Raw genomic sequence first — 27,867 nt, 5'->3', positions numbered from 1 at the left:
CAAAGACAAGCAGTTCAAAGATCTGTTAGTGGGGCAAGGAAAAATTGCCTGGAAAGCATTCAAGAATATTGTTAAGGATTATCTTGGCAACTATAAAGCAGCAAATTTCATTCAGCTGGTTAACAACCTTCTAATAGCACACAAAATCATGAAGTGCAACATATCATTGAAGATTCATTTTCTCCATTCCCAGTTGATCTTCTTTCCCAAAATATAGGTGCAGTCACTGATGAACATGGTGAAAGATTTCAACAGAATATTGGAAAAATGGTATGAGGGCAACTGGAATCCATTGATGCTGGTTGATTATTGTTGGACTGCAGTGAAATGCAAAATACTTTTAGCCCTATTGAATTCATGCAGCATGTCAGAAACATTGTATGATTAAATACATTATAGTCATTTAAAGTTAATTTCATATTTCTCAAGATTCCTATGTGATGTTGAAATTATACTTGTGTTCAGCAGGAAGGATGTCTATCATAAACACAAAAAGTTTTTCAGGTAGCAAAACTTTTGAAACAATAATTGTCTAGTGTTTTTTTTTAATATTTCTCTAGAGAGCAAAGGGAAAGACATATTATCTATGTTCCTGGTGATGTTTATTGATACTATTTCCTAACCCTCTAGCTCATTTCACCTTATCAAATAAGATAGCTTTCCTTTGTTCATCACAACATAATCCCAATGAATTATGTACTTCTCTACTGAGTATATATACTTATCATGGCCTCATCTTCTGTTACAGAAGTGATATATCTGATTGTCATAGGATTTCTTGGCATAATTGCTCTGGCCCTTACTATTCGAGATTTTGTATTGATTGATAGTGTATAAAAGAACCAGTTTTAACTTTATACATGTGTGTTGATTATTATAATTAATGATTTTTGTCTAATGAATTGTAGGATGAAAGTATTAAGAAGTAATAGTTATTAGTTATTAATTTCATTGATGTTTTAAAAATATATATTTCAGATGATATGCATGAAAGTGCCTTCCTTCCTTCCTTTCCTAACAATTGTAATGTTGCTCAATTCACTATTAGATTAATTTGGAAAAGAAATTTTCTATAGCCTGATGGGTCTCACTTGTTAATCCTTAGGATTTTCTGCCAACTGGATGATGAAAATAGACTGCCGTCAATTATTATTCATCCTAAAGACTCAGTGTCATAAACCACAAGGTGAAGCTTGACTGATTGATGACTTCCCTAGAATGCCAAGGCATTATGAGATTCCTCAATCCCATATTGAATTGTTTACAGACACATGAATACTTAGCAAAATTATGATAATTCCACCTACCCCAAGGCCAATGTTTTAAATAAACATAACTAGTGTCAGTGAATATGAGTACACCTGATAGTCTTTGACTTTGTAATGCATACTCATACAAAGAAAGACAGAGGGAGATTCCTTTTTTCAGTTTTCATGGTGCCAGATTTGAGAGCTATTTCAAAATCCAGGGGTGATAAATAGTCTTCTATATTATTATACTGTTATTTTGAAATTTCCTGGTTGTTTCTAACCTCTGCTTAGCAGACCTAATGCAGTAGGCTCTTTCCTGCTTGAAATTATTGATTTATTTATTGTGATTTATCTACTATTTTCATTCAGATGAAGTAATCCATGATTCTGGGAACTTAAAATGAAAAAAAACTGACACATGCATGTCATATGTATTCCAAATCACCATTTTTTACTTTTGAATCTAGATTGTTACATAAGCTTAGAACCACAGAAATATGACTATACAACCAACTATAGCATGTTAACAGATATGATAACTACATCTTACTATTTATTTTTTCTCTGATTTTTAAAAGTAATTTATTGTCTAACAAACCAAATGAACACTAGAAAACCAGAAACACAGACAATAGTTAAAAACATCATTAATTCTGTTAACTTTTAAATGGGCCTAAGCTTAGGTAGCTGACCAACATCAGGTGGTTTGCAAGATCCCATCAGTAGGAATTAGGAAAAGGGGAATTCAAACTAAGGAATTTATAACACAAGAACATATGGGAATTCACTTACGTTGGATAGAACTTATTCTTGAGGCCAAGGTTAAATCATGGAGGAATTTCTTTAATTTAGACCTTTCTGTCAAGAAGTGTGCAAAAAGTCTTCCTGAAGGAAATGGAGGGGATTCTAGGGCATAAAAAACAAGATAAAGGATTTGAGTACAAAGTGATCTCTTAACACCATTATTGTGTTGCTCTGTTGAAATAAAAATTTTCTTAATTCCAACATGACAGCCAGTTTGGTGTAGTGATTAAGGCATCACGCTAGAAAATGGGCGACAGTGAATCCCGGAGGCACAAAGCCAGTGGCTGACCTTGGGTCACTCCCTCTCTCTCAGTTCTAGGAAGCAGGCAAGGTCAAAACACTTCTGAAATCTTGCCAAGAAAACTGAAGGGAATAGTCCAGGCAGTTGCCAGGAGTCAGCCTTGACTTTGAAGGCAACCTAAATTAAAAAAAAAAAAAAAAAGGAAGCACCAACATTCTGATAAATGAGTCAAATATTTCAACCCTATTGAATATTTAAGTTAAATTTTATAGTGTCTATGTAAAATGATATAGATATTTACAATTGATCAAGCTATATTGTGATTACCAGGATTGTGGCCCAAAGGCAACACAGTCAAATAAGCAAGAAGTGTCCCTTTATTATCTCCAACTTTGCCCCCAATGTCCAGGTTACCTTCAGCTGGAGAAAAACTGGAGGAATTTAAAGTACATACAAACTGTAACTAAAAATCCAAACACAACCCGCTGCAGTAATTAACTTGACAGGGTAGGAGAAGGAATTGCAGATTTGAAAATACAGCAAAACACACACAGTTGGGAAGATGCCAGGAACACAGATAAGCCTCGATGATACCACATAATTCACAATTTGTTCCCAACAACTTGTTGCGCGTAGCTTCCCTTTTTAAACACTATGTTCCCAGCTGCAGCTAATGAAGGGAATAGGGCCCTTTCCTCCCCCATAAGCCATGCAGCTCACATTTCTCCCTTCTCCATTCCTCCCTGCATGCCCTAGGATGAAGAGGGGGTGGGCCTGGGTCTTCCTCTGAATTCCCTCTCCCTTGCTCTACCTCTCCCCTGCTGTGCCCAGCCAGACTTTGCTTTTCCCCAGTTTCTTCCACAGCCAATGGAGCCACACTCCCACTCCCTGTCAGTTGCTCGGCCTCCCACTCTGAATCAGATTCTGACAGGGGCTCTCTACTGGACATTTTGCATTTGGCTATAGAGCCAGTTCCTTCACAATGATCGTAGAGGCAGAATTTAAAGTGTATTTAAAACATTCAGAGAGACTGTGAACTGTCAGTGAGAAATGGATCCAAAGAGTTTTATGAAGTCATATTGATAATATTTTTAATGGCAACCTAATAAACAGGGAAATAAAAATAAATATCTTTCTTAAATTGGAAAATGTGCTATGGAATGAACTGCTTGAGTTCCTGTATACAATATCTAACATTCTATTCTATTTAGACTAAGAATGTAACCTTCCAGACTCACTGACTGTCATTCAGAACCTTGATTTGCCAAGGTGTCAGATCAATGGCTCAATGGTTTTTTGACAAGCAATTGATAAACTTGTTGACTGACAGCTTAATAACAGCAACACGGCAGCTGCTGTTTTTGAGCACATAGTGTTTTTCTGCAAGAAAGATTTGTTGCCATAAAGGTCTGAAATTCTATAGAATTATCAATGTACTACACCCTAAGACTTGCCATTGTACAAAACAGTATTGGAACTTGTAGTTGTGAACTACATTTCTTTCATTAGTCATACCATATGTCTGCTCTGATATTTTGAAAGCTCAGTTAATTGTATTTATATGTGACACACAGCTTGACTCTCTGGATCTGAAATGATTCACTTAGAAATTTTGAATGCTAGATCATTATCATTTACATTCTGTAAATAAAAGAAAATCAGAGACTGGTTTTTTGAAGCTTGTCTGTTGAAGAAGAAAATGTTTTGACATATCTGAGTTTTAAAATAATGAAATCAGTTATTTAGACAAAATAGATAAGCATTTTCTTTGGACAGGGTATGAATTCAGACAGTAAGAATCTCATAGCCTTATAAGACAAAAAAAAGTTGCAATGTTAATTAATTTATGTGTCTTTTTCTGGAGCAACCTCATTGTACTTCCAAAATATATTTTTTTCTCATATCAAAAACATAGCTTACCGTTTATTCAAGCCCATCCATGGATAAGGAGATCCTCACATTTGAACCAAAATATTATTAAAAATGTGCCACAGATAAGCTGGTTACATTTTTCATGATATTGGGTTAAAAATGTGAGGCCCACACATCGGTGACTGGGGTTATCCACTAGTATATACTGGTAGTGGGAAGCAATATATAAACCTATAGTATCTGCTTCACCTGTTGTTGATCCTTTGGATTAATCCTGTCCTTTATCTATTTCCCTTCCCAAATATCTATTGTAAACTATTTGTATACAGTTGCAATGATAATTTAAAATGTGTTGTAGGTAGATGATGTGATCTATTGTTCCTGGCAATTCTGTTTTCCAAGGTTTGGATGCTCTCTTGACTCAACAATTTATGCTTATTACTGAATGTCACAAGGTGATATTCTGAAACATATGCACTTGCCACAGAGAATGGCTGGAAAGTAATAAATTGCTGTTTTGTGTGAGGTGAGGACATGGCAATCTGATTTCCAGTCTATGTATTCTTTCGGTCAGCACAGTTCAATGTTAACATTATATGAACCTAACTGTGTTGCTAATGATAAAACACATGCGTCTTTACTCAAGCATTATACAAAAGAGATAAAGCAAAATTGCATGTAACTCTTCTACTTGTAATTGAAAACATCAGGATATTTTCCACTGAAAAATCAGCAATAAGAGCTGTGACAAATCTTCACCATGCCCTTATTGGATACTGTGCTATGATTTTCTGAAATACATTTAGGCAGATCAATTAATTAATCCAAACTGAGCCTGATGCTCTTTCACCTCTTGCTCAGAAGTCAAGCCCTTTTCAGTGACTTTTCAATCCTCGGTAAACATAGCTAATGATGAAGTTCTAGTTTTTTTATCATGATGAAATGATTCTTTCTCCATTGTTGGCACACATTGATTGTAATTGGGGATCCCTAACAGATCCTCCCCTTGTCATCATTTGATATCAGGTTCTCTGTTTGAAGTAAAAGAAGTAGCTTGGGCTAGACACTTTATTGATTTTTTAATCTGTTTATTTATCTGCAATCTCAGCCTTTGAGGGCTCGTTGCCTTGAAATGTGCCAATCACAGCCAATTTTGTTTAAATTCATCGTATAATTTCTCTTTCAAAATTGTCAGCTGTTTTATTGTTCTGTCAGACTATGCTGTGTTCTGTAGGTATTCCTCCTCCACAAGGATTGTATTCATTAAAAAGTAAATATGTGTCTTGAAATAAATTGCTGAGGACTAATTTGTACAATGTAAAAAGAGGTTAAAATAGAAAGCTGAGTTAGTCAGTAATCTGAGTAGCACTGGGAAGGATGTACTTTATCTAATACTAGCTCTATACCTGTGTTTCGCTATGAAACTAAGTTATCGGGTGGGGGGGAAATGTGCCTCTGCCTACCAGCATCCACAGATAGTCATCTGACCAGCGTTCTGTCAGTGTGTGAGAGAGTTGAGGGTTGTTTGGAAACTGAAACAGTATTTGCTGTGTGAGCAAGAAGGAGTCACCAAGGAGCCTGGGCATGGCTTAGCTCAACTGTTCTGTACTAAAGCTGGTTGCTGCTATGAAACTAAAACTGGAACTCCTCTCCTCTGCTTGTATTTTGCATTTGGAACATATTTCTTTTCAGGTGGGGAGGGGGAGTAGAACTCCTTAGCATCAGAGTGTGTTAATAATAATATACGAAATACTAATGTTCTGATTGTGATTTCAAAAAATCCTTTCTTAGTGAGCACCTAGAAGCCAAGAGGAACATACATGTCGATTTTCAAGTTTGTAGGCTTTACGGTTCTGGAGATTTTGTAATGATGCGTGAGTGGTATTTCACACACACACACACACACACACACACACACACACACACACACACACACACACACAAACACACACATATTCTTTCCACAGTGTTTTTCTTTCTTTATTTTTTCTTTTCTTTGAGCAGGAGGAAGCAAAAGTTGCAATTGCAGCTCCAGCATTGCAAGGAATATTAGGCACCTTGGTGTTGTTCTAAATGTTATGCTATTTTTAAAGCTATAAATAGTTGTTCAGCTGCATTTTAGAATTATAATTTATATTTGACAGCAGGCAGACTGAACAGGACATTGAACATTTTATTTTTTCTTTCCGAGTATCCAAAAAGCAAGAGTTCTATTAAGTTAGGGGACATAGTTGAGCTTTTGATTTAAAAAAGGTATCCTACAATATGAGGATAAATAGCAAAAAAAACTAGCAAAATTCAGTACGCACACAAACACAAGTGTGTTTATGAATGCTTCATAACAGAGTTATTGTGTATGAGTATATGTATCTATGCATGTATATAGGTCAGAGGTGGGATTTATTTTATTTATTTTATTTGTCAATTGCTTACAAGATAATAGGTATAAGTATAAACATGAGTAAGAATACAGGAAATAGGTATGAATAAATGGGGACAATAGGACAGAGACGGTAGGCATGATAGTGCACTTATGCACGCCCCTTACAGACCTTTTAGGAATGGGGTGAGGTCAATAGTGGTTAGTTTGAGATTAAAGGAGTGGGGTTAGAGGATGTAACAACAGAGTCAGGTAGTGCATTCCAGGCATTGACCACTCTGTTGCTGAAGTCGTACTTTCTGCAATCACGTTTTGAGCGGTTTACATTGAGTTGGTATCTGTTGTGTGCTCTTGTATTGTTGTTGTTGAAGCTGAAGTAGTCATTGACTGGCAGGACATTGTAGCAGATAATTTTGTGTGCTATGCTTAAGTCCAACCATAGGCAGTGTAGTTCAAGGTTGTCCAAGCCCAAAATTTCAAGCCTGGTGATATAGGGTATTCTGTTGCGAGCAGAGGAGTGTAGTACTTGTCTCATGAAATATTTCTGGACTCACTCGATTGTATTAATGTCTGATATGCAGTGCAGATTCCAGACTGATGAGCTGTATTTGAGTATTGGTCTGGCAAAAGTTTTGTATGCTCTAGTTAGCAATTCAATATTTCCGGAGGAGAAGCTTCGTAAGATTAGATTTACAACTCTTAATGCCTTTTTGGCAATGCTGTTACAGTGAGCTCTGGTGCTTAAGTCATTTGATATGAGAACTCCAAGGTCCTTGACAGAATGAGGATCATCAATGAAGTCATATCTGCTTAGTTTGTATTTGGTGTACTGATTTTTTTTTTACCAATGTGTTGGACAGAGCATTTGTTGGTCAAGATTTGGAGTTGCCAGATGTTTGACCATTCAGACACATAATCAAGGTCGCTTTGAAGGATAGTAGCATTGTCAGTGGTGTTGAATAGTTTTATGTTATCCGCAAAGAGGACGCAGTTGCTTATAAGGTGATGGCAAAGGTTGTTTATATAGAGTATAAAGAATGTGGGTCCTAGAACACTGCCTTGGGGGACACCACTGTTTACTGGAACAGGGTTTGATATAGCACTCCCTATTTTTACTATTTGTTGCCTGTTTGACAGGAACACAGTAATCCACTTATGGAGGGATCCGGAAATGCCGTAAGAGTTTAGTTTTAACAGTAGTTTGTCGTGTACCACTGAATCAAAGGCTTTGCAGAAGTCTATGTAAATTGCATCTATAGCTTTATCCTGGTCAAGTAGAGTAGTCCATATGTTTTTGCAGTGTAGGAATTGTAGATTGCAGGACAATTTTTTCCTGAAACCAAGTTGTTTTTTGGAGTGTAGGTTGTTTGAGTCTAAGTGGAAAGTGATGAATTGGTTAATGATTGATTCCATGACTTTGCATGTGACACAACACAGTGAGATTGGTCTGTAGTTTCAACCAGGCTGGGGTCATCTTTTTGAAGATAGGGATGACCATAGCTAAGGACCATAGGTTTCGTAAGGAGCTGATTCTGAATGATATCTCTTATATAATGCTTAGGGGTTCCGTTATGGCAGAGGATACCTTTTTTAAGAAATATGCACATAATCTATCGGGGCCAATAGATAGGGATGGTTTTAGGTTTTGTAGTGCCTTTTCTACATTATCTTCTGTAAAGTCAATATGTAGTAGATCATTACAGTTAGTTGTGGTACGACTAGGAAATGTGGGGCATGAACCATTGCTGTTTATAAAGACTGAACTGAAGAATGTGTTGAAGAGATTGGCCTTCACAGCTTCATCATTGCAGTCTTTCCCATTTGGTCCTGACCAGTTCTGGAGAACCTGTAGTGGAAATTTTGAGTAGTTCAGAGAACCGGCAAATATCACCTCTGACTTGCCCCATCTATTCTCTGCCTCTGAAGTCCCAGCTGATCAGTTGAGTCTTCTTTTGTTGCCCTGCACAGGAGAACAGAGCTAGAAAGCAGGTTAGTGGGTGGGGAGGGAATGGGATTTTGCAGTAAATGGGATTTTGCTTCCCCTGCCATGCATACCAAGCCATGTTCACCAAGCCACGCCATGCCCACCAAGCCGTAGCCACAGAACCAGTAGTAAAAAAAATTGAATCCCACCACTGATATATGTATGTATATACAAACATACATACATACATACACACACACACACACATATATATATATATATATATATATATATATATATATATATGTATAGATATGATATGATATAGATATATGTATAGATAGATGATAGATAGATAGATAGATAGATAGATAGATAGAGATAGATAGATAGATAGATAGATAGATAGATATGGTGTGTGTGTGTGTGTGTTGTGTGTGTGTGTAGGGGTACATCTCCATCCTTCTAAGGTCAATAAAATGAGGAGTCAGGTTTTGGGGGCAATGTGCTGACTCTGTACACCTCTTAGATGAAGGCTGTAAACCACTATGAAATGGTATGTAAGTCCAAGTGCTACTGTTATTGCTACATTCATTCAACTGCTTATGATCCTGGCAACTTACAATTAAAGCATTAAAAAACAAAACATTAAAAGCAGGCCAAAAATAAGTATATGGAGAAACAAACAAAATCCAGCATGATTCCAACCCAAAATATATAAATCAGTGTTTTCCAAACTAGTCTTTCAGATGTGTTAGGACTGGGACTGCCAGCAGTTCCCCAAATTCCCATTCTATGGTCCTGCTGGCTCAGGAAATCTGGAGTGTCATTCCCAGCACACATGAAAGGCTATATATTGAGGAGCATGCCCCAAGCAGTGACTTTATGGATCTCAGAGGGCAGGCCTTTTCTTTTCTACTCAGAAGCAGGTTTTATTAGGTTCAGTGTCAAGATCACATATCACATATTCTAAATCACTTTATGTATGTAGTATGTATATTTTTTCTATATTTGTTAATCACTCTTTGAGCCTCTTGTGAATCTCAAAAATTCACAAATAAACTAAATATGAGAATTTTTTTTTTCAAAAAAATTACAAAACCTAAAGCCACCACAGAGCAGCAGAACTTCAAGGAGATAAACAGCTTTGCCTCACCTCAAAAATGTTATATGCCAGGCATGACTTAAGACCAATAATGGGCACATTCACAGGTACTTCCATCCAGAATTACAAGCAACATTTTAAAACATACTGCTCCAGGGCTGTTTTTTTTTTAAAGAATTACAGATTCATTTAAATCATTAGCTTTACATTTCTCACATTTCTGTTCACAAAAAAACATTTTATGGCTTAAGTGTGATCTTAATTGCAATAGTGTAAATCTACAAACCTCTCGCTCTTTACTTTTTTAACCCATTCTTTTCTGTAGAGTCCTTTGAACTCTCTGAGATCCATTGTTTGCTTCCAGACTTTTCATTATCCAACTAGATAATGTAAGTAAGTGTGTTGGAGAATATAGATAAATTGCTGGAGAGGTTGTGCTTTGGTCTTTAAAACATATCTTCTATGTATTTTCCTTATGTATTTTTGATAGATCTACTATAAATAGGTAATATATGTTATCTATTTTCTTTAAAAGACCAGAAAATGTATTACATAGCAGCCAACACCCATATAAGCTGGAATAAACATCAGACAAACAATCAAGCAGAAAACAATATCCCAATCAAGAAACTACCAAAGAGAAAACTATACCTTCACAAAAACTGGCAGGTCAAGCTAAACAGAGAGCAAAATACCACCCTTCTTTGTACTGATGATAGTTGGGTAGTAAAAAATCTGCAAACAAACTACCAACCTCAGAAAGCATCAAGGCCACTATAGTTCAATGTGGACCTACATAATTTATCTTCTGTTGGAACAGTTTTGTTAACTGAAGCTTATAGGATTGGTCTTTCCCCAATATATAAACTTGTTCCAATTTTGCAAGTACATAGATTCATTTTTTAAAAAGTTAGCCTCTATGTCAGTTAGATAGCAAAGCATTTAATTGCTCTTTGCCCTCCATCCCGCTTATACTTATCGTTACAACAGAAGTGAGACTTGCAGAGTTCAGGATGTTAACTATCATATAAAAATATTGCCTGAAAAAGCATTTGATTTCTGAAGCATCATTACCAATAAGGTATAGCAAAATATCTCTTTCTGAGTTAGCATCTTTAATACCTTCTATTTTATACAACATTCTTAGATGTAGACTTTCTTGTTGGATAAATTTGATTACTTAACATCATCACGTAGGAAGCTTCCCAAAGGTAATAGAGTAATCTAGAATTATCCATCAATTCATTAGAGTTATCTTAGCCACGTCAGTAACAAAATAAATACATCTTGAACACTTAATCTAATTATCTTCTGCTTTTTAAAGCCAACCATCCTTCATCCCTCTCTCCTCACTTTTTTTTTTGGCAGTACAGTTGGCTGCTTAGCAGGATTTATTTTGCTTGGCACTTCATTCTTCATTCTGTGAGACACCTTTCTTGGCAGGGGCTCCTTTCCTACCTTTCTTCATCTTTGCTCTACGGACCATGAAAACTGCCATTACAAAAGAGAGAACACGGTATGAACTGTGTTTTTATATCAATTTTGTGCTGACACTGCAAAATAGACCGATTCACTTAAAGCCTTATAAGCCTCAGGAGTTCTGACTTTTTTAAAAAGAGGAAAAATATGCACTGGAGAAGGCCAATCAGATAATCTTTTATCTTTGATCATTATCCTTGAAAACTGCACATATAGTGTGGTACTATAGTTGTTGATGTCTTAAAAATGAGATTCTGGTTCCTTTCATATATATATGTATATGCATATATATTCATTCTTAAGTTTTCGTGGGTACTTACATGTATGGTATTCAGCTTTGTTTGGGTATTTTCCCACGTCATTATAGTTGTGCTTTTAAAGTTGTAGCAACGTTTCGGCAGAATCTCATCTGCCATCATCAGGCTTCTGTATAGTGTTCGTCTGTGAGTCAGACTTTCACAGCCGTTTCTGTTTTAAATTTGGTGCGAGCCTACTGCTGTACCAGAATGTTTTTTTTCTTCATCCTGATTGGTTGGGAGTCTTGGTCTGTGTTTATTGGTCTTGGAGTTTGCTGTGTTCTGATTGATTGGTGTTTCTAATATCTCCTCTCTGTTTTGTAGCTTTTTTTTTGTCTTGATTGGATGGCAACATTGTGTTTCTTGTATTGGAGGCTTTTAGTGCGGCTTGGCTCTGAGTAAATGGACGGCTATCATTTATTAGGAAGCTAGTTTTCATCTGGGTGCCTGGTTGGGGTGTGTTTGAGCTGGAGGTATTGGGGGTGGGGACTGTTTGTGCTCAGGTGTTTGCTTGGCTTGTGGTGTGGAGATTTTTTTTGTTTGTGAGTGCAGGCTTCCAGATAATTGACAGTCTGGTGGAGTCATCTCTTCTATTCATGCTTTCAGGTCTTTTTTCAATCTCCATGGCTTCTCTGATAATTCTGTAGCTGGGGTTTTCTATAGTGGCTACGGTTTTGGTGCCATTGAAGTCGATGCTATGACCTGTGGCTTTCATGTGTTGGACTAGTGAGGAAGTGTATTCCAGCTTTTTTACTGCATTTTTGTGTTCATCCAGGTGGGCACTTGTTCTTTTATTGGTCTGTCCAATGTATGTGGCAGGGCATGATGCGCATATATGCCTTGGTTTTCCAGGTCAATTTTATCTTTGGGATTTCTTAGGATGGCTGCTATTTTTCTGTCTGTTTTGAAGGCAGTCTTGATGTGATGCCTGTGTAGTATCTTACTGATTTTGTCTGTAGTGCCTCTTATGTAGGGCAGGACAGCTGTTCCATAGGTCTGTTAATCTTCTAGGTCTCCATTATGTCTCAGTGTGTTTTTGTGAATCAGGCCTGTGATTTTGCTTTTGTGGAAGCCGTTAGCTGTCACTACTTTAGTCAGGGTGCATAGTTCAGTCTTTATGTATGTCTTGTGTCCCAGGCGTTTGGTTCTGGTGATTAGTGTTTTGGCCACGGAGTTTATCTGTGCTGGGTGGTGGTGGGATTGGGTATTGAGGTAGCAGTTGGTGTGTGTTTTCTTCTAGTATATGGTGTGTCCTAGTGTGCCATCTGTTTTTTTGTAGATTAGTACATCTAGGAATTATAGTTGTTTGTTTGTTTCCGTTTCCATGGTGAATTTGATTTTGGGATGTGTGCTGTTTAGGAGTGTTAGGAAATTGTTTAGGTTATCTTTTCCATGGGACCAAATAACAAATGTGTTATCAATGTATCTTAACCATGTACCTGGGCACAAACAGACCACCCCTGATACCTCCAGCTCAAACACACCCCAACCAGGCACCCAGAGGAAACCTAGCTTCCTAATAAATGATAGCCATCCATTTACTCAGAGTCAAGCTGCACTAAAAGCCTCCAATATAGGAACACAATGTTGCCAGCCAATCAAGACAAAAAAAGCCACAAAACAGACAGAAGATATTAGAAACACCAATCAAGCAGAACACAGCAAACTCCAAGACCAATAAACACAGACCAAGACTCCCAACCAATCAGGATGAAGAAAAAACCATTCTGACACAGCGTAGACCAGCTCCAAATTTAAAATAGAAATGGCTGTGAAAGTCTAACTCAAAGACAACACAATACAGAAGCCTGATGATGGCAGACGAGATTCTGCCGAAACGTTGCTACAACTTTAAAAGCACAACTATAATGACGTGGGAAAATACCCAAACAAAGCTGAATACCATACATATAAATACCCTTGAAAACTTAATATATATATATATATATATATATATATATATATATATATATATATATATATATATATATATATATATATATGTGTGTGTGTGTGTGTGTGTGTGTGTGTGTGTGTGTGTGTGTGTGTGTGTTCGGGTCTTTTCCCATGTAAGATTGAGAGTATCTTGGCCAGATACTTGGCCAGATACTCTCAATCTTACACAGGAAAAGACCCGAACATGCCAAGACCTGCATACCTATACCCGTGAAAATCTATGAAAACAGAATGAACATTTTGATGTCCAATCAAAGGAAACCAGTCTTCAATCTGATGTATGTATTCACTAAGGAATACAGAGCTACAAGATCACTCCTTGTTCATGCATAGGATTTTTTTAAATCCCTCCCCCACACCAAAATACAGGTAGTCCTTGATTTACAACCACAACTGAGCTCAAAATTTCTATTGTTAAGTGAGACATTTGTTAAGTGAGTTTTGTTCCCTTTTACGGCTTTTCTTGCCTCAGTTAGGTGAATCACTGGAGTAACACAGTTGTTAAGTGAATCTGTCTTTCCCTTGACTTTGCTTGTCAGAATGTTGCAATAGGTAATCACATGACCCCGGGACACTTCAACCATCATTAATATGAGTCAGTTGCCAAGGATCTGAATTTTGATCATGGGGATGCTGCAGTGGTCATGAGTGTGAAAAATGGTTGTAAGTTACTTTTGGCAATGCTATTGCAACTTTGAATGGTCACTAAATGAACTGAAGTTGAGGACTAACTGTAGAGAGGTTTGTTTTGCTTTGCTTTGCTTTGCTCTAGAGTTTTCAAATGTTTAGTGCTCAATTACTTCATTAACTTTGGTCATGATGCCTGGAATTAGTGTCTAATATACGCCATCATGCATAAATGAACACTCTTGTACATTCTTTTCATCACTGGAATAAAATAATAATTTTAAGAATGTTGCTTTCCATCTCCAGCTTTTCTAAATGCACCCAACTTTGAGATAACTCAATGTTTTCATTATGTTTACATTACATGATGTCTGACACATAGTTATCTTCTAGTGATCTTTAATTTATGAGTGCTGAATAAACTATAAAGCACTCTCTCTTCTGCATGCCATTGCAATATCTTTTGTCTTCAGGCACCAGGTAGTGAACTGTTTGACTTCTTTAACCTCTAATTGTCTTGCTAGTCCAGAGAGTCTTCAGGGTTTCAGAATCATTACAGTCTCATCTCTTTCGTATGAAATGTAATAAATAATAACTTTAAAATGCCACATTATCTCTTGAATGAGAATGAGAAAATAAGCTGAAGGTCTGTTACCACCAGGTTTCTTTTCTCGTTAATATTTCAAGTAGAGCAGATTATATCCTAGTGAGGTCTGATTTTAGGTAAAATAAAATCACACACCACCAAAGGGCCCTGTTAGTCCCTTCATTGGAATCTTTATGTGAGGATGGTTGAATTACAATAAAATATAAATTACTGTCTCTGACTACAGATGTGTCATTTGTAATAAAAATAAAAATCACAAAAAACAAGGTAGCTAAAGGCAGAAAATAAGGAACAAAAAAGCTGTGGCAAATGTCCATCTTACCAAACTAAAGGGAAAAGCAGGGTAGGATGAAGATTGCTAAGGGAGTAGGCAAGGCAGTTGGAATTTTTAACCTTTTTGAAACTCAGTATTTACTTAGAAAATGGATAGTTTCATTTCCCCACCAAGTCAGTTGTGAATCAGTTTACAGAGGGTCAAATAGGACATTAGCTTATATTTAGAACTCAAATGCCTGTAGTTACTCTTTGTTATTTCCTTTTCAAAGATAGTACCTTGATAATTCAACATGTCTTTCCAGATACAAATAGAGTATTAGTTGTATTTCTTGGTTTTTCCCATAAGATAAGCATTTAGTTATGTCACTAATGGTAACAAAAGAAGCTCTCTCTCTCTCCCTCTCTCTCTCTCTCATAAATGGGAGACTTTGTTGTTGAAAGTCTTATGGAAGAAGGCAATTTAATCTGTCCAATTCCAAACAACTCCAGTTAATCTCTGTGAATTTTCTAGGTTTAGATATTGAAGAAATAATTACAGAAATAAGAAATAACTGAAGCAATTGTGTCCCTCTTTTATTGAAAAGAAGTATTACCGAATGTAAAATTGTACAAAAGTTGAGAAATCTGTGCTCTCGTATATTTGGAAAGATGCACTAGTATTTGTATAGTATTTGACAACTTGGTGGGTAACCTTCAGAATTGTAATTTGTCTTGTAATTAGTCAGATTGTCTACACTGAAGACAACTTGTGTCCAGAATTCTTGGGAAATATCAGATTGTCTACCAGTGGACCTCTGTAGTGCAATCTATGCTATACATGTACCACTGGATAGCATTATTAAATTTTGCTTTGCTACTCTTTCTCCATCTTATGGTCATGTGTATATCAATAGAATGCTGGTATATTCTATAGAATGCATGTACTATTATAATTTGAACATTGATCTGTGCACAATAGCTGGATACTCACAGTCTGTTCATTTATGAGTGTTTATGTGTACTCATGTTGTATATTTACTTTTGTTCAGGATCCTCTTGGTTTTGTCATAGAATTATTTAAGAGATAATTTTCTTTAGTATGAATATGTTTCTGACATCTTCAGCATGTGTAATTGGTATTTATTCAGGTTGTGCAACAGCCTAGTAAAGGTGTACTAAAATGGTTCCAATTCCTATTTTGTTTTATTAGTGGCTTAAAGGTGTTACTGTACCAGTTCAAACCATAACTTACAAGAGAGGCCTAAAACAAGCTTACTCTAAAGGAGATTACAGCTGTATTCCACTTTCTACCTTCTGATAGTCATATCTCAATTGGCATTCCTTTACAAATTCACAAGATGCCATTTTGAAGTATATTCTCACCTATCTTAGCAAACTTGATAAATTGACTCACTGGTAATTCTTGTTGTTGTTGTTGTTGTTGTTGTTGTTGTTGTTCTTCTTCTTCTTCTTCTTCTTCTTCTTCTTCTTCTTCTTCTTCTTCTTCTTCTTCTTCTTCTTCTTCTTCTTCTTCTTCTTCTTCTTCTTCTTCTTCTTCTTCTTCTTCTTCTTCTTCTTCTTCCACTACTACGACTACTACTACTACTACTACTACTACTACTACTACTACTACTGTTACATCATCACCATCACCACCATGATCATCATTTTCTGAAAATCCTGTCAATACTCTGGTTTTCCACTGCCCAATGTTTCCTCGTTTTCCCATTTAGTGGGAAGGAGAGATAACAGATAACATATAATCAGAGTTGGAAGGGACCTTGTAGGTCATCTAGTCCAACCCTCCACCCAAGCAGCAGACCCCACACCATTTCTGACAAATGGCAGTCCAATCTCTTCTTGTAAGTCTCAAGTGATGGCGCTCCCACAACTTCCGAGGGCAAGCTGTTCCATTGGTTGATTGTTCTCACTGTCAGAAAGTTTCTTCTTATTTCCAGGTTAAATCTTTCCTTGTTCAGTTGATAGAAGATATAGATCTCAGCAGAGAGATATAAAAGATATGTGTCCTGGCATTTTTCTTTCGAACAAAAGTAATAAAAACACTGAAAATAATTAAGTTATAGCACATCTGCTCAATTTGTCAATTCATACTCCTACAAAAACAGCAGTTTTGTTGATGGCATGATCCAAATTAAGAGGGCAGTATGGAGAGAATGCCCTTGTTCCTTTTTTTCCGTATGATCTCAAATATGCAATTTTCAGAAACAGGTAATTCAACTCCCTATTTTTTTTCTAAAACACAGTTGGTATAAACAATTATTTTTAAAAGCATGGTCAATGTTTTCTTTTTTAGTCTTTGTCTGATATCCTATTAAAAATAGTAATAAAAATTTATACATGTCAATTATTCCTATTTTGTAATATAGTTTTTTTTTTAAAGTAAGTGTTACATATTCTATGTATCCGTTAGAGTTTGCCAAGTCTTTCAAAAGCAGCAAGGTCTTTTGCAGTAATAATTAAATGCTGCTATATTCCATTTATTAGTGATTTCAATGTATACTTAAGATAAGTCAAACATTAACTTCTTTATAATTAATCTTGTCACATAGTCAAATCTTGTTAGCAATATAACAGTGAGGACTAGAACATTATTATTTTAAAAAGAATACAACTGCTGAGAACTTTGACATTGCAGCATGCAGCTTGAAGACCTCTGTTGTTATGTAGTGGTTACCACTGAGCTATACAACCTGCTATAAATTCTTCAGTCAATTTATTCTCTTCTTCATTACTGTCACTGAAAAATAAACCTAGTTATATACAGTTGAGATGCAGCTGTGACAGAAAAAGAGGGAGATACTGATGTGGGTTGATGGAGAAATTCTCCATTTATTTTAATACATTAATTTATTACTTAGGATGTTTTTTTTCCTTTATTCCACATGATTAAATCATTTTGTTTCCCAGGGAATCTAGTATTTGAGGCTCAAGTGTATTTTCTGCTATGTAGTTATACTGATACAGAACAAATGCAACGATAGTTTGCTCTCGGATTGGAATTCATTATAGTCTATTCTTTTTTCCATACTCTCTTATTGAAATGCCCTTTCAATCAATAATGTATCATACCTTGACACTATCTCTGTGATGGATATAAAATTCTGTTTTCACTGCCATTGGGTTTTGAATGATAGATTTACAGACTTCCTCAGGCAAATTGAAATAAGCCTTGAACTGCATCTCAGCAGGGATGCTAAGTTAACCTTATTCAGAATAAATGTCTTTTTTTAAAAAAAAAATCCACACATACCACTAATTCTTCTCAGAGACAGAAACTACAGGTGCCAATCAAGTCAGCTTTAGAGGAATCAGTACTGTCAATGTTATGTTTGTTTCCTATTTGAGAGAAAGACTAGTAATGATATATAAAGTAAGCATTAGCACATTAGGGAAGAGAGAAGTTTATCCCCTAGATATACTTTGTCTGGTTTACAATGCAATAAAAATTATACATACATACATACATACATACATACATGTGTGTGTGTATGTGTGTGTGTATATGTGTGTGTGTGTGAACAATTTAAAAATTACAATTAAATGCAACTAAAACCCAAGGGCTGGAGTAGAGCAGACGTGATGCCTTCTCTTCACAAACCACTTCCAGCCTAAAGTGCCTCCATTTGGGCCCCATGCCAATGGACCCCCCTCATGCATTTATTTGACATTTTTGTTCCGGTGTGTATATTGTATACCCTCTCTCTCTTTCTCTCTCTCTCTGTCGATCCTTTGGTTGATCATTCCGCCCCCTGCCCCCCCGTTGTTATTTATGTAAAGTGCTTCCAAAGGTGGTAAATTGAAGAAAGCTGCTACAGATTTCTCTGATACCAAGTCTAGAACAGGTTGCTTATATCATAGATAGATAGATAGATAGATAGATAGATAGATAGATAGATAGATATAAAGATAAAGATAAAGATAGAGATAGAGATAGAGATAGAGATAGAGATAGAGATAGAGATAGAGATAGAGATAGAGATAGAGATAGAGATAGATAGAGATAGAGATAGAGATAGAGATGATAGAGATAGAGAGATAGAGATAGAGATATTCTTCCCCTTAGCCATCTAAGTATGGTATTCTATCTGGGGTTTCCTCTATTTTAAATGGAGGATTTTCAATTTGCAAAAGGCAAAACTACAAACAGCATCAGAAGTGGGATTATAACATGAGATGGTTTTTACAAAAAAAAAAAAAAATGCCGATCTGAAAATGCTAATAGTTTTTTTCTAGGGAAATCAGAATATTCTTGAAGTGATTTTAAATGCCTTTAAAAATATACCCAACAAAAAATAATGATCAAAGTATATCTTCATAATCAGGTTAACATTGCCTATGTAGATATCTTCTTAATTTAATTATCCATGAAGCTATCTTTATTTCATGAATGCTTAAGCTGTGTTGGTGCACTGGTTAGAATGCAATATTGCAGGCTAACTCTGCCCATGCCAGGAGTTAGTTCCTTACTGGCTCAGGGTTGATTCAGACTTCCATCCTTCCAAGGTCAGTAAGATGAGGACCCAGATTGTTGGGGGCAGTATGCTGACTCTGAAAACTGTTTAGAAAATGTTGTATGAAACAGTATATAAGTCTAAGGGCTATTGCTATTAAGCATGAATAAAATGTTGAGTTACAAAGCTGCAACTATTATTTCCAAGTGTATTGCAGCAAAATATTGTTCTGTATGTAAGTCTGCTTTACAATGACAATATTTTCATTTTTATAAAACATTTTCTAGGAATCTTCAGCTGTTAGTTGGACTATGCTAGTTAAAACAATTAATCCAGCTTTATCAAAAGCAATAATTCATCCTCTGCTTCTTATGCTTTGATCCAGCATATTTATAATGTTTCAAACAATTGGAAGCTCCTGACATTATATTGTAATCATGTTGTCCTTATTAATGTTAATTTCTGTTTCAGAAATCAAAAATTGCCACGTATGAAAAAATGTGGGCCTTTATGAATAGCAGAAGGCAGTCAGTGCTTGTCAAAAGCAATGAGGAAGGTATCCAACGTGTACTCACTTCTGATTATGCTTTCCTAATGGAGTCAACTACCATTGAGTTTGTTACACAGCGGAACTGTAACCTGACACAAATTGGAGGCCTGATAGATTCCAAAGGTTACGGGGTTGGAACTCCCATGGGTAGGTTGCACATCCTTTCTAATTTGTATTCATAATTGTAGTTGCAATGATAACAGATGTTTCCTAGATTGTCAATCTGTGTAATAACATTCTGTCCTATTTATTGTAAATAGTATTTATATTGTTAAGGTAGTGTCCAAGTATTACTAGGATGATGTGCTAATAGCACTGTAAGCTTTACATATTTATTTTTCAACTGGAAGAATGTGATCTATGCTAAGGAAACAAATTCCATGTTAGCAGATACATGATTTTTTTTTTAAAAAAAAGATAATATTTTCTGGAAAAAAAACTTTAATTAAATGTGATTGTAGTTGACTTCTGTGAATATATTCCTGGTTATTCAGGTTTTTTTTTTACTCTTTTTCCAGATTTGACTAGTGAAATATTATATTTGTAGAATTACTTTCTGCTAGCAGTGGATATAAACCAGTGCTTGAATAGCTTCCAAAATTATTGACTAATCTCCTTATTTGACTAGTTTTGGGAAAGCTAACCCTAATTGTTATTAGGTTTTATTATAGAGCATATTGTTTAACAGTGGAATCCAATGGGTAATGAACTGGGATCTCCCATAGGCTCAGCTCTTTTAGGATCAAATATTAGGCTCATACAAATCCATAGATACTTAGATATCTGTAATTTGTAGGTTAACAAAGATATCTTAATCCAGAAGTGTCAAACCTGATTGTACCCCCAAAGTTTCTTAATCTTCATTTAATCTTTTCCACGAACTTTTATGTCCTGTTCTATACTACTTTAACTGATTATATTTCAGTGCTGACATTATATTATTGCAATGAACTCATCTTCTAAAGCTTTAAATGTACGCATCAGAACTTTGAATTCACTTGGAAACCAGATAAACTGAGTGGTCCTAGTCAACAACTTTTGAAAAAAAAAATTGAATTAAGGACGTTGCTAAGCAAATTACCAATAGTCACTTGGGATGCAATTTGAGGTATTATCAGACCATGCACAGTATCTCAAAACACAATATCTCAAGTAGATTTCAGTATTTAATAGTTCTCTTCTAACATGTGTAGACTTCAGTGCTACAATTAAAGTAATAATGAGAATAATGAAAACAAAAAATCTAAAGTGGCATAGATGTCTTCCTGAATTTTTTCTTTCAATATTTACATTATATTTCAACCAAGGTATAAGAAGCTTGGTTGACAACTATTGACTTCAGAAGGTTAAGAATATAGAAAGGAAAGATCTTTCTTTTTTGTGTGTGTGTAAGCCATCAGCCCTTTTAAATATGTTACACACAACTGCAATTGTCAGAAAAGTTTCATACTCCCTGAAGTTATATAATGTCTATCAAAAACAAAATACCATGAATAAAAATATAGCTTTCCAGTATAATTGTATTGATGATTGAATCTGTGGCTTCAAGGCCATCATTTAATTTCAAAATTTTGGATTGAAATCAAGAACTATTCATATTGCTTTTGGCAAGGAGTTCGGTTTTCTTCACATTTTGGTCAAAGTTGTATAAACATTCTATGGTGAAGTTCAGTCCCGGTCTGAAAAGAATTTCTGTTATGCATTATGTTTTCTTATTCTTTTCCCAGTGTAATTATCTGTACTCTGCAAAGAAAGTGACATAGTGATTGGACGAAGTAGGTGATAGTTTTAATGTATATGCAGTTTTGATTAGATCTGCTTGCTTAATTTAGTTAAATTATTGTCAGTAGTGTCTTGCGCATATTAGAAAATTATGTATTGTTACTGTTGTTGCTGTTGTTATTGCAGCTTTTCCACCTAAGTTTGGAAAGGCTCCTGTCTACAGTTCTAGAGCATTGTTGCTAATCAGCTTTGACACTATGGACCTAGATAATCAGGTCTAAGTCAGTGTTAGACGATTTCCTGGGTTCCGCTGGTTGCTGTTGGGGAATATTTTTCTTGTCTTATTTCAGTCAGCCGAAAAGTGCATGATTAAAGTGCTCTTTGAAATTAGCTCATTTTGAAGGCTTGTCTTTTTCATGTTAATTCATCAGGCAGAGCATCTAGAAAGAGGTATTTCACACACTGCTCCTTTAAATTAAAGGCTTTGCCACCCAAAAGGGGTTTCAGACAATAATTTATGATCCACAGCTTCATACTGTATTCTGCTCAGAATATGACTTCATGAATTATTGATATTTACCCAGTCCATTAATGAGTGCATTATAATGCTGCTGTTCTACCTTGGTATGCAGAATCCTTGCTTTGAGTAGACTTTGAATCTACCATATTTAATTGCTAGGCAATGGCCAGTAATAAACTGTTTAACTTATTCAGTCTGCATTACCTCTTGGGAGTGATTTTGAACTTTATGTTCTTATGCCACTGAACTGTACAAAGCTAGCATTGCCTTTTCAAAAATTCATTTCATTCTTTACCAGAGCAAAGAATTATGTACTTTGTTTTCTTGATGAGCATTTTCAAGCAGATCCCTCCTAGGTTTATACCTTCTCTTAAGCTGGATGATACAGAACAGGATGGGACATTTTTTTCATTGCTTATTCTGTTCCATTCTTTATTCTGCAATTAGACATGGTGATCTAAAAGCAGTATTTTTGAAAATCTAAGAAAGTTTTCCAAAATATGTAACCTACACACATGCACATACATATGTATACTGTAAATTGGCTTCCAAGCAGTCTTATTATAGGGAATTCTGAACCTAACATGTTGTCGGGATTAAATATTTATATGAAGTTGATAAATACAGTCACTACAGTATTATTGGCTGATGTCACCAGTAGATTGGTGATCTCAAGCTCTATGTTCCTGTTAGATCACATTCAAGAGAGACAGTGTGCAGTTAAAAAAGATTTTTCAGTAAAGTAAAGGGAGAGGAAGAAACTAAATCTCTGTAGGGCAAAAAAACATAATAAGGTGATCCCCAGATCTGATGAGGGAATTGCCTGTTCTGGATGAGTTGCATAGCCCCTAAAGCAAGGGTGTCAAACTCACATCGTCATGGCAGCATCACATGACATATCAGGACTTTGCCCTCTTTGCTAAACCAGATGTGGGCATGGTCAGCATGTGATGCATCTGGCCTGCAGGCCAAGAGTTTTACACCCCTGTCCTAAAGGAACAGGCTTACTGTTATGATGCTCCCAGATTCATCATTATCCCAAGAATCCCAGGTGATTATTTTGGCTATGATCACCACTTATCAATTCAAGTTTGTATATCAGATATGCTACTTATGTAATAAGGTTAGCTTGGCCATACTAATCCAACCTCAAGATTGACAATATACTCCATGTGAGTCTGCCACTGAAATTGGTTTGAAGCTACAGAGCAACCTGGCTCAGTTGTGAGTCTTATGGTGAACATACATCATAGCAATGTAGTTGGATCTCCATGTATTGCTGTAACATATAGATCCACAATGGATTTAGCTTTTTCATCCTTCCACACATTTCTAGTCACTGGAAGACATTCTTCTTTAATTGTTTTCTGGTACCCATTCTGGAATAGGCCTTCTCTGTAATGGTATCTACTTTATTGAATAACTTCCCCTATGTGAGACTTCAGGTTGGGCATAGCTATACATTTCTATTCTTCTAAAAAACCAGGCTGGGTTAGGAGCTAGTTAACAGAAGAAACATCTACAGACTTGATGCTGCTAAGTTAACTGTTGTATTGTAGACAAGAAATAAGTCACATGTATTCAAAACTTCAGTCTGATAGAGCCAAGCCCCTCCTTCCCCAGACACTAAAGCCGAATAGCTTCCTACCTATCAAGCCAGTGTATCCTCTGCCATTCATTTCCCAGTTTCAAAAATGGAGTGCACTTGCTTTGCACAATAGTTCTGTCTGATTTGAAAAGTATTAGCTCCTATATAACTAATGTATATCTTTAAACCTTTTGTGGTATTAAATTATTAAAGTCAGCAGAGAAGATTGCAAATGTCAATGACATGATTGCAGGCACTTGGCAACCAGTCATAAATATGAACAGGTTACCAATCATCTAAAATGCAATTGTGTGACTAGGGAGAGAACAATGCAACATTTTACAGTAATTGATCAGTGGTAAGTTAAGGACTACCAATATTGGAAAGTTTTCTCTAGTGTGAGGCCAGCTGAGGGAAGGCAATCCAAAATGTTGAGAGTTCCAAGCAGCATAAAGCTGAATGGAGTAATAGGTTTGTCCTAATTTTAGGCCTTCAAAGTCAATGAAGCAGAAGCACTACTATTTGTATTTTTTTGTATGGAAATAGCTTAGGCTTGTGAAGAGGAAGTACAAAGAAAGTGTTTTTCATTCCTACTTAGCAGGGTTGTATTACATTATTGTGCTGTATTTTATTGTATTGTATGGACAGTAACTGGTATACTGATTTTTGTCTCAAGACCAAACTACACAGTTGATACCTTTCTGGAAAATAAGTCAAACTTAATGGCTGCTTCCCTTATAGAAGAACAGTGTTAGGATTGTTTTTTCACATATGAGGTTCTTAATTTAAGAACTGCTCTTACCTCTTATAGGGTTTTTAATAGAAAACAATTTCATTTTTATATGTAAGAGTTCGTGTCCATAATCTGGTATGATTTGCAGTTTTCTTTAATAAATGTGAAGCTGCCAGGTGTATATGTTAGAAACTGTTAAAAAGCAAATATGTCAAATTCTGCAAACTGCCTCTTTTAAAATATATATTTCTTTCATCAAAGCTGTTGTTTGCCATTTTGTCACTTGTATTACACACACACACACACACACACACACACACACACACACACACACACACACAAAAGATAAATACATACATACACACAGAGAGAGATAAATGTGATTTTCTGGATCAGCAAGACTGTTCATTTTCACTGAAATGTATTTTAAACTGAAAGCCATTACTCTAATCTCATGTATAAACACAATCCAGGCATTAAATATTCATTAAATCTTAATTATAATAGCATAAAATTCCCCTGTGCTTTTTTTCTGAAAATGTGAGTTATCCTAGATTTAATTAAGGAGGTTGGGGAGTCAGAAAAGAATCTTGGGTGGTGAGGGAGCCCAAGAGCACAGTTATAATATTTCTTATTGTATCTATAAAAATCAGGCAAAGGAAAAGGCCAATTGGGGATGTGAAAGCCTTTACAAATGACCCATGATAGAAAAGTGCAAAAGAAAAAAAATCCATAGTATTTACATTCCTAAGGCTTCTATTTGAGTGACCAAGAGATTGTTGCAAATGTTTCTAAAACTAATTTGAAAGCAATAGAAAGAAAATGTAATTGCAGTAATGCCATTGCTTAAGCAACTGGGAACATTGTCACAATGTGAACATGTGCACCCAAAACACCTGGGTGCATAATTTTGTTGCATTTGGGGAGAAGAAAGCAACTGAGCATCTGTATCATTTTATACTAGCACATAGGCTGCAAGCCAGTCAGCCATTAAATGCATCATATAAAGGCATAAATGAATAGGCTGGATCCCATCCACTATTCTCTGTTCTTCTAAATGGGGAGTCGGTATGAATAGAATTAGGGCCAGATTGTACGCTAAAGTAGAAAACTGGAAATGCATGTAACAATTCCATGAAATTAGTGGGGAAAATGCTTCAAAGGCTACAAAGCACTATTTTTTATGAGACAAAGCCTTTGATTAACACGTTGAATTAATGGGCTACTTGAAACCAAATCTGTTTCTTCAAGATGCCAGCCAGCCTTCTATGCAGAATACTCCATTCCATTCTGTTCTCCGTCTCTTTCTTTCAGAGCAGCCTGTCAGCACTCTGAAGCCACTGAGCATTCTTATTCCTCATTAAGTAGTACAATGATCTTCTTAGGTTGCCTTTAATATTAATATGGATTGTAGGAATTCCTACAATTTTAATGATACCTTCACCCCAATTATGTGTATCTCTCAGCTACCAAGGTTGCAAACCCAACCCCAGAAAGATATTTAAATATTGCCTAGTGAGAAAAGTAGAGGGAAGTCTGGTGGGAAAAATTAGATCTTAAGATGGAGAAAAGACTTGGAGAAAAGTGGTGCTACTCTGGTTATCTAAGACTCTGGGGTCAAAAGTAAAATTATTTTTAGTATACACACAGCCATTTTTTTTTCTTGTTAAGTACAAAACATATTTCTGTCTTCAAAATTTTCCAAAAGAAATAATGTACACTAGGTACAAGTTTAAGATCTAATTTTTCCCACCAGACTTCCCTCTACTTTTCTCACTAGACAATATTTAAACTCTTTCTTGGGTTGGGTTTGCAACCTTGGTAGATGAGAGATACACATAATTGGGGTGAAGAATTGTAATGGAGAGATAATGTCAAATATATAGATATTTTTGTGATTTTCTATAATTTTTCATATTTTGTTGTTGTCTATGTTGAGGATAGAGTACTTTTAATTTACTATGGGTTTGAGAAAGTTCATCCACACTACATCAATATGTCACTGCCAAATTTTGAGGATGTCTTTTCTTTTCTAAAGTGCATAGCAGCCAATTTTGACCCTGAAGAATGCATAGCAACATAGATAAAATTCAGAATGAATTTTAAAATGACATTTTCTTTTTCTTTTGTACAATTCCTACAATTTCCTAGGATTTTTGGAATCTGGAAACATAAAACACGTTTGAATACCCACTCAAATTTTCAATGGAATAATATCAGATAATTTTTCAGAGCTATTAAGTAATACAGAATAACTTTTTACACATTTTCTTTTTGTTTTTACATTACAGAAACATTCTCTTCCTCTCAAATTTCTTTAACAATTTGCTTAAGATATTTTGTCATTTTAATAGACTCTGACACTTTTTGTAGGTTCAAGAGATCCTTTATTGAGTATATCATATCAGCACCTAGAAAGGTAAATAATTTAGAAACTCTAAATTATTCCCCCACTCAGGGATAGTTAAAAGAATAAAATCTCCCCACCCTACCCCCTTTGTCCCTCAGGTCACATGGGCCAATCAGTCCAGTGTAGGCTCCCACTCAACTTCAATAAATGTTTGTTGAAATGACCTTGGTTCCTCAGCCGACTGTGAGATGTTGTGACTAGCCGGCTGAGGAACCACATTCCTCAGTCCCCCACCCCCCCATGCTCTCACTCCTCCTCCTTGAATGACAACCAAAAAACAAAGCAGAAGTAAGCATGGCTTCAGATGAAGTCATTTTGCAGGTTGACAGAGAGGCTGTCCTTTTTTTTCTGACTAAATCAGATATAATAGGTTATAATCTGAGAGAGGAGACAATGTGTCCAAGCCTCCATATATATGGTTATATGGTGTGTTTTTTTCCTAACACACATGCATTTCATGAAATCTACTCAATCTCCAATCTCTTCATCCCAACATTGCATATTACTTCAGAAACTAGTAAGTTCTAAAGCAAAAGAATAGTTTTTTACATGTTTCTCTGGGAAAAAAATATCATGTTTTAATAATGTCCTTGTCAGCAACATAAAATATATTGCAAACACATTTGAGCTACAAAAACATGAACACCTCTGCATCAATTTTCTGCCTCCTAATGTTAGCATGAAGACAAATGGAATGGTTGCTACAGTCAGATCTCAGATCCGATGCTCAAGAGTGTTATACATATATCTGATAAATAGTGTTTACATGTAACATGACTGATCTGAGAAAAGCAGAGCATTGCTTAACTGCCTTGTTTAAAAAATGTTCAAAGATGAACACACATAATGGTGGAAGATTAAAATTAAGATATCAGTCTATATAGATTTAGACTCATGGTGTCAAATATAGTTGCAAAGCAGCAGGCTTGGTCTTATATATCTTTTTTTCTCTTTACATGACCAAAAGAGATAAGAGTTCCCAGTTCTCATCATTAACATTTATTATTTTTATGCATGATCAATTGAGGTTACTATAAATCAGGCCAATATTTGTAGCAGTTACAATGTTTAAAGCA

At 35.7% G+C, this 27,867-nt stretch overlaps 1 protein-coding gene across 1 annotated transcript in view; it reads left to right on the top strand.

Moving 5' to 3' along the window:
• The window catches only part of GRIK2 (glutamate ionotropic receptor kainate type subunit 2), a 506,307-nt gene that overhangs the window by 456,465 nt on the left and 21,975 nt on the right, over positions 1 to 27,867 (top strand). The window contains exon 14 of the mRNA XM_026666609.2: positions 19,740 to 19,965. Coding sequence (XP_026522394.1) covers positions 19,740 to 19,965 — 226 coding nt within the window. The remainder of the gene's footprint in view (positions 1 to 19,739; positions 19,966 to 27,867) is intronic.

Source organism: Notechis scutatus, chromosome 1 (assembly GCF_049901735.1).
Source record: "Notechis scutatus isolate UNSWTSFEM ecotype Mainland chromosome 1, rNotScu1.2, whole genome shotgun sequence".
Classification (NCBI taxonomy): domain Eukaryota; kingdom Metazoa; phylum Chordata; class Lepidosauria; order Squamata; family Elapidae; genus Notechis; species Notechis scutatus.
The sequence above is the reverse complement of the archived record's forward strand: the minus strand, read 5'-3'. Positions and strand labels throughout refer to the sequence as shown.